The following is a 17,888-nucleotide window of genomic DNA, read 5'->3' on the forward strand; positions in this document are numbered from 1 at the left end:
AAGTATTACTGAACATCCTGTGCAAGTTTCAGGTCACATGATCAAGGTCAAAGGTCATTTAGGGTCAATGAACTTTGGCCAAATTGGGGTATTTGTTGAATTACAGCCATAAATTTGAAAGTGTGTTGGTCTAGTTCATAAAACTTGGACATAATAGTAATCAAGTATCACTGAACATCCTGTGCGAGTTTCAGGTCACATGATCAAGGTCAAAGGTCATGTAAGGTCAAAGAACTTTGGCCACGTTGGGGGTATTTGTTGAATTGCCATCATATCTCTATAAGTGTATTGGTCTAGTTCATAAAACGTGGAAATAAGAGTAACCAAGTATCACTGAACATCTTGTGCGAGTTATAGTAGTTTTCAAAATCAGCACTGCTGCTATATTGAATCGCGTGATGCAGGTGAGACGGCCAGAGGCATTCCACTTGTTTTTTAATCGTCAATTTCCATGGTACAGATTGAAACCATTATTTTGTAATGGCATTCAGTTTTTCTTTTCCCCAAAGTGAACAGTTCCTTGCTCTAATCGGCACGTTCATCATTGGTATTTTATCTTTAGGTCTTTTCCCTTATGAGAAAATCTAGATTTCCAAATTTTATTCATGTTTAAATGTTCAATCATAAAGCCCTGGGTTATTTCCTAATACAACATAAATCTGTATATATTATATAGGTTGAATGGAATGATTTTGTTTTTGCTGTATTCATATCATTTTAAGGAAAATTCAAGCTTCCGCAAAATGTGAGAAATGTTTAGCAATATGCTGGATTAATTAAATGATTCAATTTGTTGTTATATGATATTAGAATTCATTTATGCGTCTAGATCGATTTTCTACAAATTGATATGTGTGCATTTGCTAATTAGATCCTCTCTTTATTTTTCCAAAGGGTGCCGAGTTGAAGAAGTTGTTCGAGAGTAAGGGATATGATGTCTGGGTGACGACAGAGCTCTCCAGGTTGAGTGGCACAGACACAGAATCAGGTGAGGTGTTGATGATGATGATGATGGTGGTGGTGATGGTGATGATGATGATGATGATGAGGATGATGGTGATGATTATTTTGGTGATGGTGAGGATGATGGTGATGATTATTTTGGTGATGGTGAGGATGATGGTGATGATTATTTTGGTGATGGTGAGGATGATGATGATGGTGATGGTGAAGATGATGATTACGGTGATGGTAAAGAAAATGATTTGTATGCCAGTCTGTTTTGAAGTCCTGGATCTGCCATTGATGATCCCGATGATCATAATAATGATCATGGTGATGATAACCATAATGAGTAGAATTTTAATGTAATGTAACAATAATGTTGATGTTATATTGCGATATTCACAATGTTCATTGATTTCAAATATTTTGTTCTGCTTAGTATTATCAGATGGCACACTTATCCTAGACAGCAATGAAGAGGCGATGGATGGTGTGTTTGCAAGCAACCCGGCAACACTCTTCCAAGAGAAAGTAGACGAGGCTTCTATCGTTCTCTTTGTCCTCTCGAAGGCCTTTGCTGAATCAGTAACTTGCAAGGGACAGGTATGTAATGCTTCCATCGGGACCCTGTCTTACAAAGAGTCGCGATGGATTAAAATCAATCTCAAATTTCAATTGATATAAAATTCCAATTCCCTATCTACACAAATAATTGATCAATTGCAATTTCAGTTTGACCAAAATCTATTGCAACTCTTTGTAAGAAGAGGCCCTGTGCTTCTTAATGTTAAAGACTGTCTTGGGCCGGTTTCCATTAGTTGCGTGATACCTATAGGGTGTTTACCCATTGACAGGTGTTCTAAATGGCCCGTATTCTGAACTCCGGTTTAACCTACACCTTGACTTAAGCCTGGGCTAAAAATATGAGAAGCTCAAAAACATTTATTTCTTGACACCTTACGCTTCATTTTTACTGGGAATTTTCCCTTGTTTTAATGATGAAGAAATTATATCTACATTATTATATCTACATGTATCATTTCCAGTTTTTATTGTGGTGCTTTGAGTGCAAAATGTGACAATAAGGTTATAATGTAGTTATTGAGATCTGTGTCCCATTTGGCTCCCCATAGTTGAACCACAAATTTAAAACCATGGTTTCAAATAAACCAGAGCTCAGAATATGGGCCAATTTGGTTGTTTCATATTATATATGCCACAAACGTCCATTTACATGAGAGGCATATATTTCCACATGCTTTTCGACAGCTATTACATAGATAACACACACAGTGAGTGAGAATGGATATATGAAATAAATATAACGATTAACCGTTAGAGCTAGCAATAAAATCCCTTGGGAAAGTGACTCCTGGGAAGAATGCTGCCATCAACTGACAAACGGAAGCAACTCTATGGAATGAGTTTCTTATTAAATGAAGAAAATGTGTCATTGCTTTATTTAGAAATATAGAGAGTTACTTGCTCTTGAAATGTCTATATTTCAGAAATTGAGGGCTAAATGACTTCAATATCTTTAGCGTAGAGCATATAGAAAAATATCCCAATACAACAAAAAAGTCAATTTTGAAAAAAAAAATCAGAGTTGCTTCCTTTTGTCAGTGGATGCCACAATGACTCGTTGCACGATGTTAACTTTGGTATTTTTGGTGTTTATATAATTTCAAATAAATGGAAATCAGTATATAGCTATTCCTTTGCTTTCCTTCCATCTGTACATTGACCATATAACCGATTACCTCTCGTCTTTTGTACAGGTTTTCTATTGCGAGCAGAGGAAGAGAGTGGTCTCTCTAGCGTACGAAGACTTTGAGATGCCTGGCTGGATGTCAATGCTCATCGGTACAAGTACATTCGAGGTAAGACTCTCTTCTGAGAACTTTAGGTCCTTTTTTTAGATGCTTCTAATTCATTGGTATTCAATAATCTAATTCTTTGTGACTCGGTGGAATCCCACCTTAGCTCTTATGTGCTTTGACAAAGCGTTAAGCTACATTTCCACTTTCCATCAAGGTGTAGTAAATGGGTACCCGTTAGGAAGAAATTCCTAAAGTGCTCGAGTGAGGTTACAGCAAAGTAACAAGATTTCAATAAATGCTTCTCATTTAATTGTAGTTCACAGATATAAAAAGTTTTTATAGAACCACTCTGTAACAACTGAGGTAAAAAAAAATTAAAACCTGAAACGAATAATAAAAACTTTGCAAATAAAATGATTGGTATGTCTTTGTGACCGCCCCCCCCCCCCCCCAGCCTGTGAACTGATCTATTTAGTTATGACCTGAGAGTCGCAGTTAGATTTCAGTTGCATGTGGTATATATAACATCACCGCATTGGTCAGATCATGCACATGGACACTAGCCTCTGTGTATCCATCAATCAGGTTAGGTGTTAAATAACATCAGGGGGGTGTTTCACAAAGATTTAAGTATGACTGAAGTCGCACTTAAATGCCGACGCGTACATGATATGCAACGCGCGATCTTATTGATAGACACGCATTAGTGCGCGTCCTCATGACACGAACTGACCAATGCGGTCAAGCCTTTCATACCGTACGCAACTCGGTATTTAAGTGCGACTCTAAGTCATACTTAAATCTTTGTGAAACACCCCCCTGATGTTTAAGTCACACCTAATTCTTTGTGAAACACTCTCAGGACTCATAAGATTAATTTTATTCAATGTCTTTTCTCTATTGTTTTTTTTTTGTTATGTATAGAATGTAAGTCGGACCGATTACAAGGACCACCTGCTAGCAAGGATAGACCGGGCGTGTGACCCGTCCACCCTCGAAGATGATGAAGACACTGCCATTGAAAAGCAGGTCTCGCGTGCAGTAAGTTTAAAGTACAGTATAATTATGTGCTTACATGTAAGTAGTATTAAATGCATTTTTTAACTGTAGTTTTATGTTAAAAACATTGTTTATTTAATTTCTTTTATTCGACCTCGTGCCAGATTAACCTTGATGTAAATGGACTGAATGAATTATACGAGAAAGTCTGACACTGTTTGTGCCGCATATTTTCTTGAAGAAAACCAGTGGAGAATGAATTTTGTTTTAAAGTACAATATATGCTTATACTTTGGACTTTTTTTTTAAGAATAAGTATACAATATCTCTTTGGTGTTATGATTTTATTGGAAGGCATGCTAATATTATTTTGATTTTATTCGGCATTCAACAAATCATAATTTACAAACTTTAAATGTTGGCCCAGTCAGTAGAGCAGTGGTCTTGCAATCTGGGGAACCGGCAGACCTGCCAACCAGTACGTTTTAGCCGTATTTAGTATGTTTTTGCAACCAAAATACGGCAGTAGGTTTTTTTTTTTTTTTTTTTTTTTTTTTACAAAATCGTAATTTATTGAGAAAAATCATCTCTATATGTCTCTATTTCATAAAACGTACACAAATATGGTTATTAGATCAATGTAATTTCAGGTAACTTGTTTTTTTTTTCAATCATTTTGTTAAAACCAGGGTGAAGATATACACATGTTTTAATAATTTTTTTTTCATCTGCAAGAGCAGTGCGCATTTTAGCTTGCGTGCAGCTTGAGCCTAGCGATGAGCGAGTGCGCCAAGCATTTTATTATGAAATACACTTTTTTGGGGGAAAATACAGTTTTTTGTATCACAGAATACAGTTTTTCATTCCCAGAGGTTGGCAGGTCTGAACCGGGTTCGATTCCCACTTGATGTGCTTTTGCCCTTTGGTAAGGCAATTATCCTCATTAATACCAAGTCCCTCTGAAAGGACCATAAGCCTTTAGTCCTCTGGTTGCTTGTTCACAAGTATTCATGCTTTAATAGCAATCAGGTAAAGTACCACCACCATTTATGAAAAAATTACCTTATCACCTAAGTACTTAATGAGAGAAGATTCTTTCAGAATTTGAGAGTGAGATATTGAACCTCCTCTCAAAATATCATTTGACTATGACCCCGTTCTCAGTATACTTTCTTGAACTGGTTTCCCTTAAACCAGTTTGGGAAACCAGTTAAGAAGATCGCTTTTCTAGCATCCTCATCACCATCTCCTGGACTGTACCGTTTTCCAGAATCACTTCAGGTAAGGTGGTCTTCTTGTTACAGGAACACTCTCAGTGGAGTCACATGTTTCACACGAAACCGCAGCGTAGGCTTTCGTGCCCCAATCCACACACTCCCATACCTTGCAAAGATCACTTCCTGACAAATGGTTTTGTTACCTACATCAGTTTAACAAGGCAAAGTGGTCTTGAAAACCACATCACATGCTGCTTTTCTAAACTGGTTCAGAAGATTGCTTCCAAGACTGCTTCAACGTCCCCAATACATAATAAACTGGTTTCCACTAAACTAGTTTAAGGATGTAGATGAGAAGAGGGTCATCATTTCTTTTTTTGCCATTGGTCTTGTCTCTTCTCAGGTTAGTTTTGTATGCAAGAGCCTGCCTGATACAGGATGTGTATATATTGCTGGGGGTACTAAGTACTACTACGACAAGAGTGCAGAAATATGCAAGTAAGTATTATCACTCTATTGTGTCTGTATAATTATATGTGTATATATTGCAAAGTGCAAATTATATTATGTTCCCCAACCTAACCACCACTCCTTCTTGTCCCATGATGATAATGACATTCCTTCCATCCTCCAGACCAAGTGTGTAAACATTGACCACACTGTATTCAGAGCTGCCAAGTAGTATGGATTTTCCGTATGTAGTACTGAAAAATTAGAAGAATACTGATGGTTTCATGCAAAATACTGATTTCTAAGGTTTCAGTTTTATGTGTTGTCCTCTGGTATTTTTTTGAAAATACTGATTTCCCTACCAAAATATTGATTTTCAGCTTTTATAATACTTAAATGTTCCTGTTCAGGTTGGCAGCTCTGTGTATTACCCCCATTATAAACAACCCCTTGTTCTCTCCATCTGGTCTATACCCCACTTATCACCATGCCACTCAGAGAATATTATGTAACGATATACAGTGTATAATATGTTGTAGTTTAGTGGAGAATAAAGTCAGTTGTGATTGTGACTCCAAGCCTAGCAGTCATTCCTAGTTATTGAGTAGACATCGAGGCAGAGTTCAAGTGTGTATTAGAGTCAGAATACACATGCACAAAACGCCCCTTTCTGCCCAAATTGGATATTTCAAGTGCCTGTATGTGAGCATTTCTATGTAGAGCATTGTAATAAAACAGTTACATATTCTCACAAGGTCAAATAGCATCTAAAAATGTGTTCGATTTGAAGAAGAATATATAATCATTTGAAGGCAAAATTTAAAATCAGAGGTCACAGCAGGTGATGTATGGAAAAAAAAGACAGCGAGGGCTAGATCAAAGAAAAAAAAGGAAAATATTGAATTTTTGCTTTTTTTATTGCAACTTTTACTAATCAGAGGTTTAGTTACATTATATATCCATCAATGGTGACTTGGAAGGACTTTTTATAAATACATGTAGTTGATTTTTTTTTGGGGGGAGGTGGGGGTCATTCTGGTGGTGTTCAAGGAGGGGAGGGTGATTAGAGTAATTTTTTTTTTCAACGGGATAGTCGCAGATATAGTGATAATTTTACATTGTTTTGCTTGATAAAAAATATTTGTAGAGATATTGGACCCCTTTGGTTCCCTCCCCTGAAAGAAATGGTTTGCATGAAATCAAATGAATCATGAATGAATCTTGACTTCTTTGGTACAGAGCGATCGGAGCAGCCCTGGCCAAGCTGCCAACCGTCACCCTGATCACTGGAGGATTCTATGGGGTGGGTCACGATGTATCTAAGAGCTTCTATGATGAGAGGAGAAAGCTGAAGATGGAACCGAGGGTGTGGCACATCCTACCTACCAAAGATGAAAGGGTAAGATGGAATGGAAGAAAATGAGATTCCAGGGGAGCGTTTCATCAACATTTTCGTCCGACAAGTTGTCAGATCTGACAACTTTCCTTGATGGTGATTGGCTGAGAGTCACCGTTACCATAGTAGCTGTCGGATAAAACAGTACTTGTCGGATAAAACGTCCGACAAGTCCTTTCATGAAACGCTCCCCAGGATTCCCTGCCCAACAGGGTTATCAGGGAAAATTATTTTACTTTTTTCCAGTCAGGGAAAAATCAGGGAATTTGATTTAAAAAATACCTCAAATCAGGGGAAAATGCCTCAAATGGGGGGAAAATCAGGGAATTTTGATCAGCCCAAAAGTCGAAAGCACAGTAGTCGGTCAGACTCTGTTATATTTTGTTGCATATCAAGATCCATTGAATGACTGATTATAGTGGTACTTATTAGATTTACATTATTGTTTTTTATACTGAAAATACATGTAATTCATTGCAACAACTTAGAAAACAAGCAAAATGGGGAATTATTATCAGGGAATTTTTACACTTCATCGGGGGAAAAATCAGGGAATTTTGTTTTCTTGAAAAGCTGGGAACCCTGGATTCCCTGCCTTCATGGTTTGATCTCAGACCATATATTTCTGTTTAAATATAATGACATTTCTTTCACTGGATATATTTTGCTACTTTCTCCAAACCAACATCTGTATAATACCTTTATTACGAATTGTCATTGGTGCAATGGGTGGTGTTTCATAAGGCTGTTTGTATGTTAATGCACAACTTTATGCGTGATGGATGACCCCTTCTAGTGTTAATCAACACGACCCAAATTTTCCCAATTTTAACGTCTTGTGAGTACATTTCCTCTAACGATGAAAAACTGAAATATATTAGATTTTCTATTATTTAAGATGCTTGATTAAAATGTTGATTAAAAATCAACATTTCAATCTACAAAAGATTGAATTTCAACTGTAGCTGTTAGCGATGAAAATTCTTTACTTTTTTTTCCGAAAGATCACTTCCTCGATACTTTTGATTGATTTCCATGTTATTCTGAATTGTTTTTTACTAGGATTGCAGTGCCCAAGCCGACCAGAGACAAGACAAGTCTTTCAAGAAGCCACCATTTGGTCAGACTCTTTACTGCGGTGAGAGCGTCAGACAGAGAGAGTCTATTGTCTCCAAGGTCTTTGATGTCTGTATCATTGTAGAAGGTAAGTAAGGGGAGTGTTTCATGGAGCATCCTGCCAGTGATTTTCACTGACAAAATTTGCTCTAAGCCAATCAGATGCCCAGATTTCAGTAGCTTATTGTAAATGGTCAGTGGAAATCACTGATTATTTGTTTTACGAAATGCTTCTGCTGGTACTCCAGATGGACAGCTTTTTTTCTTTCTCTTTTTTAAAGCATTTATTTTTTCAAAGTAAAAACTATTGCTTCTGACAGAATGAAAGTTGTACGGTTTAATTTCTGTGTGTATAGTCAAGAATACCTGAAAGTTTAGACAAAATGGAAGTGATTAACTATCTAGAAATAGACAATTTTTTTCCCTTCGATTTTTTCTTTTCAAAGACAGTGGCCTGCGTGAAACCTTAGCTTACCTTTAGCCTTAACACATTATTTCCATATGTAAAGTGGTCGCAGTGCTATATAAGAGAGCAAGAAGTTCACATGGGGTGACCATACTGTCATACCAATCAGGTGCAATGCCTTGTGTTGAACTACAGTTGACCTTTCTCCTTTAACCTTTGATAATGCATTTTTCCCCAATATATCAGGTGGCCCTGGTGCTGCCCATGAAGCAGAAGAGTTCACATGGAGTGATCACACAGTCATACCAATGGAATGCACTGTGTTACACGTTAGGCTTAGCTTAACTTTGACCTTTGACCTTAATGTTTTGCTTTCTATATCAGGTGGCCCTGGTGCTGCCCATGAAGCGGAAGAGTTCACATGGAGTGACCATACAGTAATACCAATCAAGTGTACAGGAGGAGCAGCGGGCGGCAAATTCAAGGTGCCTCATAAGATTTTTGAGGTAGGTAACAGAAGGGCCAGGTGTCATTCAAACCTGTTATACCCTTGCGGGTGGACGGGGGGTCGCAAATTAGCTATATTCCTTGTCAAGTAGTGGCGTGACCTGGGTGAGCGCGAGATCAAGCTACTGCCTTTTGGAACCCAGAGGAGATGTGAATTTCATATGAAGGAAATACATCAGGGAAATATCTTGGTACTGTGTTGTTATGGTAATGGCATATTATGGCGATTAATAAGGGGAAATCCTTTTTTTTTAGTGTTTTTGAAAGAAAAAGGTTTCCCCCATTTCAAGTAAAAAATAAAAAAACCCTCTGAATTATATGTCATCTTCTCTTTTGAATTTCCTTTCCTCTCACCTTTTAGCTTCCACCAGGCGTCAATAGAGATGACTGGCAGTTGCTAAGCAACAAGTCTGTGTCGGCAGTAGAGATAGGTGCAGCCGTGGCTCGCATCGTGAGGGCACTGCAAGAGGGAGTCGTATCACAGATCACGTGTCAGAAGTCGTTTCGTCAGCGACCTTCTCTTTTGAGGGGTAAGAGTCTCCCATACATGGAGAGAACATGAAGTATTTGGAGCAAGGTTTACCACGCTTGATATGGTGCTTTAAGTTTTGGTACTTCTGTTATGATGAATGCATCAATGATCTTATGGACATAGTGAGGAAAAAAAAACAGCAGTTGCTAAGGGCGATTATCCCACGAAACTCTTGATACATTTGCAGTAAATAAAAAAGAGTTGCTGTCGAATAATATTTCCGTTCAATGGTTCATGGTGCATTGAAATATCTAAACACAATAGGTGGACTTATAAGCAGCCCTCGCAAAAGAAATTATGATTTTTACATAGGACTAACGAGTGAAGGTTCATTTAGACAGTAGATATGATTTGTACTATTTTTTTGTAAATGATTCCTATGTGAATAAGGTGATGTAGTGTCGCCTGTGACATTTGTATGGACAATATATCTATGTGACTAGTCCTATTTGTATGGCAAACAAATCCTAGAGTATTTAGTAGATATTCCTATGCGAATCATGTATCTAGTGTCATGCTGTAGTGGGGAAAAGTTATTAAAGGACAAGTCCACCCCAACAAAAAGTTGATTTGAATAAAAAGAGAAAAATCCAACAAGCATAACACTGAAAATTTCATCAAAATCGGATGTAAAATAAGAAAGTTATGACATTTTAAAGTTTCGCTTAACTTCACAAAACAGTTATATGCACATCCTGGCTGGTATGCAAATGAGGAGACTATGACGTCATCCACTCACTATTTCTTTTGTATTTTATCATATGAAATATTCTAATCTCCTCATCGTCATGTGATACAAAGATTAATTCCTCCCTGAACATGTGGAATTAGCATTGTTTAATACTATATGGTTCAGTCAAATTGGTCCTTAATTCTCGCTACCCCAAATAGCGATTTCGCCGAGATCCGGGAAAAATCCCTGTAACGCGCATTGCATTATGGGATAGCTTTTCGGTATTACAACTTCCTGTTCGGAAGTCCAATGCACTGTTTTGCCATTCAGATCAACGGTGCCGTCATCCACAACAACACAACGTCGCTTTCGCTCGGAAAGTTCGTGATCAAACCCTTTCTTTCACGATACAGTCAGCCTTTTCTGCTAAAGTCACTAATTCTGCCCGACGCTTTCCATATCCCTCTGTCAGTTAAGATTTTTAAAGTTCCGAAACTGATTTTTTATCCATTTTGTGGTCGACGAAAAATTGAACGGAGTGAATGCTGTAGTGTATATATTTAGCGTCTAGTCGAATACGATCGTGATGTCAGGCCGGTCACTAAATGCAAAATTTTAAGATATTCATTTTTTGTTTTATTTTTTATAACCAAATAAAAACATGAATAAAAATTATTTTCATGTGAAATATATTTTCTATTTTAATTTATAATTCAAATGGAATCAAAACTGACCAAATTAAATAAAAAGTATGATAATCTGTACATATTACGCTGATTGGCATCGATTTCAGCGTGGTGGAAAACTCAGTATCGCGAACATGCATGACTCTGAACCGGAAGTGGTGATGACGACCCGACGGAGTGAAAATTATCTCGTCTCGCGCATTATGAGATTTTTGTTCCTATTTGGGGTAGCGAGAATTGTCAAATCTATAAAAAATGAAATATTTTATAATTCAAATAATAAATAACAAAAGAAATAGTGAGTGATGGACATCATCGACTGACTCACCTAGTTGTGTATATCATTGTTTTGTGGAAAATAAGCGATAGCTTACAATGTCATCACTTTCTTATTTTACATCCGATTTTGATGAAATTTTCAGCTCTATGCTAATTTGATTTTTCTCTATTTATTCAAGTCAGCATTTTCCTGGGGTGGACTTGACCTTTAAGAGAGTAATAGGCTATAAAGACTGGTCACATGTTCAACAAGTGATATCACAAATCGTTGATAATCTTGATGTTTCCATTTTATTTCTGCGCCATTTGACATTTTGTTGTAAAAACAGTAATAGATATCACTCTTTTTAATAGTATAATTTTGAAATCTAGAAACCAACTCGGATCTAATCATATTTCTTTTTTTGTTTGTTTATTTGTTTGTTTGTTTTCAGATACTTGCCCTTTAAATGTTTTATATTCATTAATTTTGGTAATAGTCATATACATGTATCTTGCAATACAATGGCATATTTGAATAGATAACGCTGAAAAAAGTAGACATTTTTCTCAAACTGCCTGTTCTATCAATCTCTCCAATCACTTAGTCACATATGGGGGAAAACACCTGTAATTTTTTTTTATCAACACTAAAATTGTGAAATTTTTTTATTTATTGGGAATCAAGTCGATTTCACCTTCAACGTTTGCATACAATAACATGTGGAATATATTTCATATTTGGATACCTTTCTACGGACCATAAAACATATTTGGTGGGATATGTACCTCCCGGGGGGGGCCACTTACATTGACGAGTGGATACCATGCGCGACCAAAAAAACATGTAAAAAGGATGTCTTTTTCAAGATAGGGCACGTTACGTACGTAACATGATAAGGGTGTCAAAAACACACAAATAATAAAAAAAGGGTATCTATTTCACTAGGAAAGTTACGTGTTTAGGGTCAAATTTGCGGGGATGATAAAATTAAAATGTTTTATAAAGGATGTCCTTTTTGCACCAAACGTTACGTGTTTAGAGTCCGATTTATGCGCGAGGTGTGGGGCCGTACCAAACCAAATGATGTGTAAAGGTAAAACCGACGACCGACGAACCCGTGACATAACAATAAAATATCGATGTACTTGTTTAGGGGTTCATTTCAGGAACTACTTGCCAAGAGTATCGTTTTGTTTCGAATACTTGTTAAGGGTAGGGTTTCACACGCCAATACTTGGTAAGGGGTGCATTTTCAGAATTTGGAAAATACGTGTTTAGGGTGCTTTTCGAGACCCCATGGTCGCGCGTGGTATCCACTCATCAATGGAAGTGGCCCCCGGGATGTACCTGCACTCATGATATTCAGATAGTTGAATAAAATTTGGTTGATTTTTGGAAGATGGGAATAAATCACTTTAAATCTTTTATTTTTAGCACTCATTATATTTTTCTCTTGAAATTAATATTTTTTTTTAGTTTGAGCTCTTTTATCCCTCCTCATCCTTTATTCTCTTGATGCAGCTGAAGTATATAAAAAAGTTTTTAATGCTGCATAGTTGTTTGTATTAAAAAGGCACCACAAAGTTCATGATATATTGTTTATTGTCTTTATTTTCATGGGGGTCTTTGTTTTCCCTGTAGATTATTTAGTTACACCAACTAGATAAAAGTAGAATCAATCTTTAGGGCAAGTTTTGCGCAATATTATTCTTCCTTGTTGCTATCTTCATCTGTAATGTTTTCATTTAGAATTTTCATATAACCCATTTTACTCTCAGTGAAAATGTGGCTGAGTGTGTAGTTGAATGCCGATCAAGAAGTTTTACAATTTGGACACTTTCTGTTAATGTCTTCCTGGAGCATATGAATAACACAATTCATTTCTAAGTTGATGTCATTGGTGTTTCTGAACTGTATATTTCCAATTTATCAGAAAGGCTCTAATGTAGAGTTTTATTTCATTTATTTATTTCTTTATTTACTTTTACTCTTGCCACTATTGATATTGTCATTATTTGTAATGTGGCATCATCTTTACTGGGTAGGTTTGATCTCAGTTTCTCTGTCAATCATCAAAATGTTTGATGATTGAATAAAATTATAATGGTAATAAATTAGATAAAAACTGATATAAATATGTATATGAATTTATATTAACATTGATAAAACTTGAAAAAAAAATCATTAATATTTTCATTATTTAACTGACCTCAATTATGAACAGTATTAAATACTAAAAAAAAAAAAAAAAAAAACATTGATTACCAATGTATGCTTAAGACAAACTCTTAATTGGCAAATTTCTCATTGATATTGTTGACTCCTTGAAAAAAAGTATGGAAAGCTTATCGTCACAATATAGTTTCAAATTCAGTAGGTATATTGAGCATACTCACATGACATTGAGATTACACCCGCCTGCTAGATACTTCAATTTGGAAATTACAATAGAACTACAGATAACAGTAAAATATTGTCCTGAAGTTCTGATCTCAGTTACATTTTTAATATTTAATACTTTTATTTTTCAGTGTGACTGTATCCTAGGTAATATGGATCATGGTAAGATTTGATATGAGCATGAAGTGTGTAATGCTGTTTTTTTCTCCCTTTTTAATTTCTCAAGAGGGAATTTGGTTGGTTTGTTGTTTCTTTTCAAATCATTCATGAAAATAGGTTTTATTATGAACCTATCAAAAGATAACTTTTGCTGAAGATCCATGTCATATCACAGGTATTTACTTTTACTTATTCATATCAGGAATAATTTCATTGTTGCAGATTCAACATACATGGATAAGCCATTAAATTTACATCTTGTTCTTTGTCTTTCTTTTTGTGTAGCCATTGTGAAGCACTTTTGAAAATGGCTTCCCAATGCCCAAACAAGTGCAAACCTGTTTCCCCTAATTGGAAAATCAAAGACGGTACCCATAAAGTAAACAGCTAAAGAAAAATTGAAGGAAAATATGGTGAATAAATCTGCAGTCACCAAATCAGTATACTGTGTATTAATGTGGGGTTCTTATTTCTATATGGACCTATTAGAATCGTGATAAGTACTGTCAGAATCTTTCAGATAGTTTTCTCTTTTTGCATTTCGAAACATGTGCCTTTTGGTTTATACTTGAGTTAGTGTTATTGTATTGAACATGTGATTTGATTTACAAAGATGGAATTTGGAAGTTTTACTGATTATATTTTTATGTTAGAAATGTTTTTAAAAAATGTATGCCATCCTCAGTCAATACTTTATCAACTCATTTTGTGTGTTAAGTGTGCATTTGATTTGCACATCACTTTTTCATTGAAATAATTTTGATTCTGTTACGGTCATTCTACTTAATACTGTACATAGCGCATCTTTTTTGAAATTTCTAAATGAAAATGTAACTCATGATGACTAAAAATTTATTATATATATAAAAACGGAACATGGTGTATCATTTTGTGTGTACCCTTGAAAAGATAAAAGTACATACATAAAATGTATATCTTGCTCAAAGCTTTATAGTACCGATATTTGATAATGTGCAATTGTACAGATTAGACAGAGCAGTAGAGAGTTGTGATATCGCTGATGCGCATGTCACGTTTTATTGGCAGTACTAAACAAGAGAGTGACACCCTGGACTGAAGGAGCCAATAGAGGGCACTCTTGCATATTGCATTGGAAATTGTGTTTGAAGTATTTTGCATGGTGTGGTATTTTGGGATAATATTGTAATCATGAAGACAAATGAAAATACATGGGGGTTCTGATATTTAGAAATAATGTTGTAATTTCAGTATTATCATGTTGGAAAAATACTGGGTACATGGGGGCATAATGTAGTAACATCCCCCGCTAAAGAAACGGGCAAAGGAGGCCCCATAAATTACCATTGAGTAAAAATTGAAATTAAATATAAAAAGCAGGAAAAAAAAACTTTCTCCCTGGCAGTGATGTGCCATGTATACAAGTTATGGTTTGTATATTGAATAAAACATCTATGGAATGCTTCTTATCCATTTTTGTAGCAGTTAGTTTCTTTTTTTTGGGGGGGGGGGTTGAAGGGTACTGTCATAAAGAGTTGTGTGACTAACTTTTATCCTAAGTTATATGTACTATATAACATATCACTGCATGGACTATGCTATGCTCAAAATGCATGCCCATGGTTTTACGCATGTTCCAGGGGAGGGGCGCCGGGGGCAATAACTTGTGAATAAATGATAGCTACACGTGTAGGACAGAAGTGACCAAGCTGATTTTAAAGATACAAAAAAAAACTGGAATTAAAAGATCTGGGCCACACTCTGGAGACAAATTTCTTGAAATTTATGTCAGAAAAAAAACGTTTTGAACATTTCTGCCAGGGCAAGAGGTCCTCCATATTTTTTTTATAATGTACATGCATCATCTAAACATATTTTTTAGGACTTACACAAGACAAGGTATTGGGTTCTTGTATTTATACTTGTTTTATGCTCTGTGGAATGGTTGAAATAAAATTTGATATAAAGCAAATTTTTCTGAGATTTGTGAAGTGTCACTGCCTTTATGGCAATTAAAACTGATGCTGCATGATAGTTGCCATTATGGTAACTTTGCGATCCACTTGTAAATACCATGCAATCCTTGATTTTAATTGGCTGTTGAGCATTTGTGCCATTGTAGTTACCATTGGATATCAAAGATACCATGAAAGAAAGTTTTATGTAACAGGGTCCCAGCCTGCTATCACTACTGAACCTCATCTAAACCGCCAACATCCTAAAGTTGTCTTGTTATTTCTGATACAGTTAAACCCTTTATTCAAAGACCACCCAAGGGAGGCAGAAAATGGTCTTTTTGAGCAGGTGGTCTTTATGGACAAGTTCCTGTAATATTAGGGAGTTTTAGCTCTGCTATGTACAGAGGATTCAGGAACACAGTAAATTTGTTGAAACTGTCCATCAAATGACAAAGAACAGCTGGGAGGTCTTTGTCAAAAATATATGAACCACCATAGCAGTTTCATCCTAAGTTTCAGAACTGACGATAAATTGCATATATATGTCGTTTTGCCAGAGTCAGAGACTAAACTGCTGTTTTGATTCACCAGTGTTTGACAAAGACCTCTTGGTTGTTCAATTGAAGGGCATTTGACAACTGTGACATTTTCTCTGTTCTTGAACCCTCTGAAGGTCGTTGCTATGCGAAAACTCGCTATTTACTTTTTTAATGGGGAATTTTATTCAGGGGAAACCAATCGTTTGCTCTTTATAGACAGATAGCCTACAGGACTGGCTGTCTTAAATGCACGTTTGACTGTAATGGAATGGACCATTTTAATTATCCATTACTTGCTGTGATTGTATGAGTGTATGAGTGTATCATACATGTGTTAATAGTAGGATAGACAATGTATATGCCTTTGGGGGTGAATTATGGCATTTTTGACTTGCTATGGCTGAGTTTGTTGAAATACATAGCAACTGTTTGTAAAGATTGGGGCCCTAGTCGTCTGATGAAAATTAATACGAAAGGAATTTTTAATGTTATAACATTTACATAATCCATTTAATTTAGAATGGTCCTGGAATACATAAAACAGGCCATATTAATGTTGTGTGCTAAAAATAGGTTTTAAGCAGTTGACATACTTCTTGTCCGTTTCTTTTTCTTATTTTATATTGGGGGGGGTAGTATTTCAACTCAGTATGAAGAAGAAGATATAAGGTGGTATTTAGAGCAAGCAAAAATTCTACACTTTGTGATAAACTGATTGTACCTAAAAAGGTATGGATTTATATCACTTTTTAAAATCCCTATATTGTGTAACTGACTTTTAGTCCATATTTGTGATTTTGATTACTATTATACAATGATATTTGTAATGCTGATAACATGTGTAAACTTTGCCATTTAATCTTGCAGTTAATTGCAAACTGGTATGTTTATTAGATTTGAGTTGATGATTGTAAATTTACCAACAATAAATGTAATGTGAAATGTAACATGATATTAAATGCATAAATGAAATATTTGTACAACATGTGTCTTTGGTTCTTATATAGAGTTAATTATGCAATGATAGAGGTGGAGGTAGTCTGGGGCAGGCTATGGGGGTAGGCAGGGGGTTGATCATTCCATATATTCTGTCAAATAGTTGGGGATAAGAGAAGAAAAAAAAAAGATGGAGAGATGATAAGAAAGGAGGAGGAATAGTGTGAGAGGGAATGCCCGAGCTGTGCTTCTCTATGATACCCCATAAATCAATTGTGAAAATGGAAATATATGACCTCGAGGTTATCAATCTTGCTCCCCTCCCCCATCAAAATATCCTTGCACTGGATATAATGGTCATGTTAGAATAACATGTCCTCTTTCTTGTATGTAAAGAGAAATGGAAAACTAAGAAGACAGAATGATTTGTCTTACACAAGAATAAAGTGGTTTGAGCGAAGGAAAATCTCAAGAAATTAGGGTAGGAAGTGACAGAGGGAAGGATATGTAGGGGAGAGTAGGAGAGGATTTAGGAGGCAGAGGAAGAAAAGATGTTAGTATGATTGAGAGAAGAAAAAAAAGTAAATTTTAGAAGAGTTGAAGAAAACAAAAAGAAGTGGAGGAATAAAGACTTTTTTTTATAGTTTAAACAGTTAAAGATATGCGTGAGAGTAAGGGAGAGGTGGAATGTGGGGTATGAATGAGAGGTGAAATAAAAGACGATGTGAAGTTTTGAGAGAAAGTGGAGTGATTTAATTAGTAAACATGAAAATGTGAAGAGATAGAAAGAAGAAAAATAGCAAAATGAAAAAAGAAGACTTAATCTTGATAATGAAATGGTAATGGTTGAAAAAAAAATGGACTTTACAAGAGCAGCAGGGAAGTAGGAATTAATGGAGAATGTGTGG

At 35.8% G+C, this 17,888-nt stretch overlaps 1 protein-coding gene across 6 annotated transcripts in view; it reads left to right on the forward strand.

Moving 5' to 3' along the window:
* LOC129273642 (uncharacterized) overlaps window positions 1–10,997 on the forward strand; it is a 38,147-nt gene extending 27,150 nt beyond the window's left edge. For 4 of the 6 annotated variants that reach the window (XM_064107365.1, XM_064107362.1, XM_064107364.1 and 1 more), the window contains 9 exons: window positions 895–988; window positions 1,385–1,548; window positions 2,724–2,825; window positions 3,690–3,806; window positions 5,385–5,479; window positions 6,671–6,830; window positions 7,890–8,031; window positions 8,734–8,855; window positions 9,218–10,997. In XM_064107365.1, the coding sequence (XP_063963435.1) occupies window positions 895–988; window positions 1,385–1,548; window positions 2,724–2,825; window positions 3,690–3,806; window positions 5,385–5,479; window positions 6,671–6,830; window positions 7,890–8,031; window positions 8,734–8,855; window positions 9,218–9,418 (1,197 nt within the window). In that variant the 3' untranslated portion in view covers window positions 9,419–10,997. The remainder of the gene's footprint in view (window positions 1–894; window positions 989–1,384; window positions 1,549–2,723; window positions 2,826–3,689; window positions 3,807–5,384; window positions 5,480–6,670; window positions 6,831–7,889; window positions 8,032–8,733; window positions 8,856–9,217) is intronic. The other 2 variants (XM_064107363.1, XM_064107361.1) reach the window with 1 other exon arrangement.
* The last annotated feature ends 6,891 nt before the right edge of the window (window positions 10,998–17,888 follow it).

The sequence above is a fragment of the Lytechinus pictus genome, chromosome 12 (genome assembly GCF_037042905.1).
Source record: "Lytechinus pictus isolate F3 Inbred chromosome 12, Lp3.0, whole genome shotgun sequence".
NCBI lineage: Eukaryota > Metazoa > Echinodermata > Echinoidea > Temnopleuroida > Toxopneustidae > Lytechinus > Lytechinus pictus.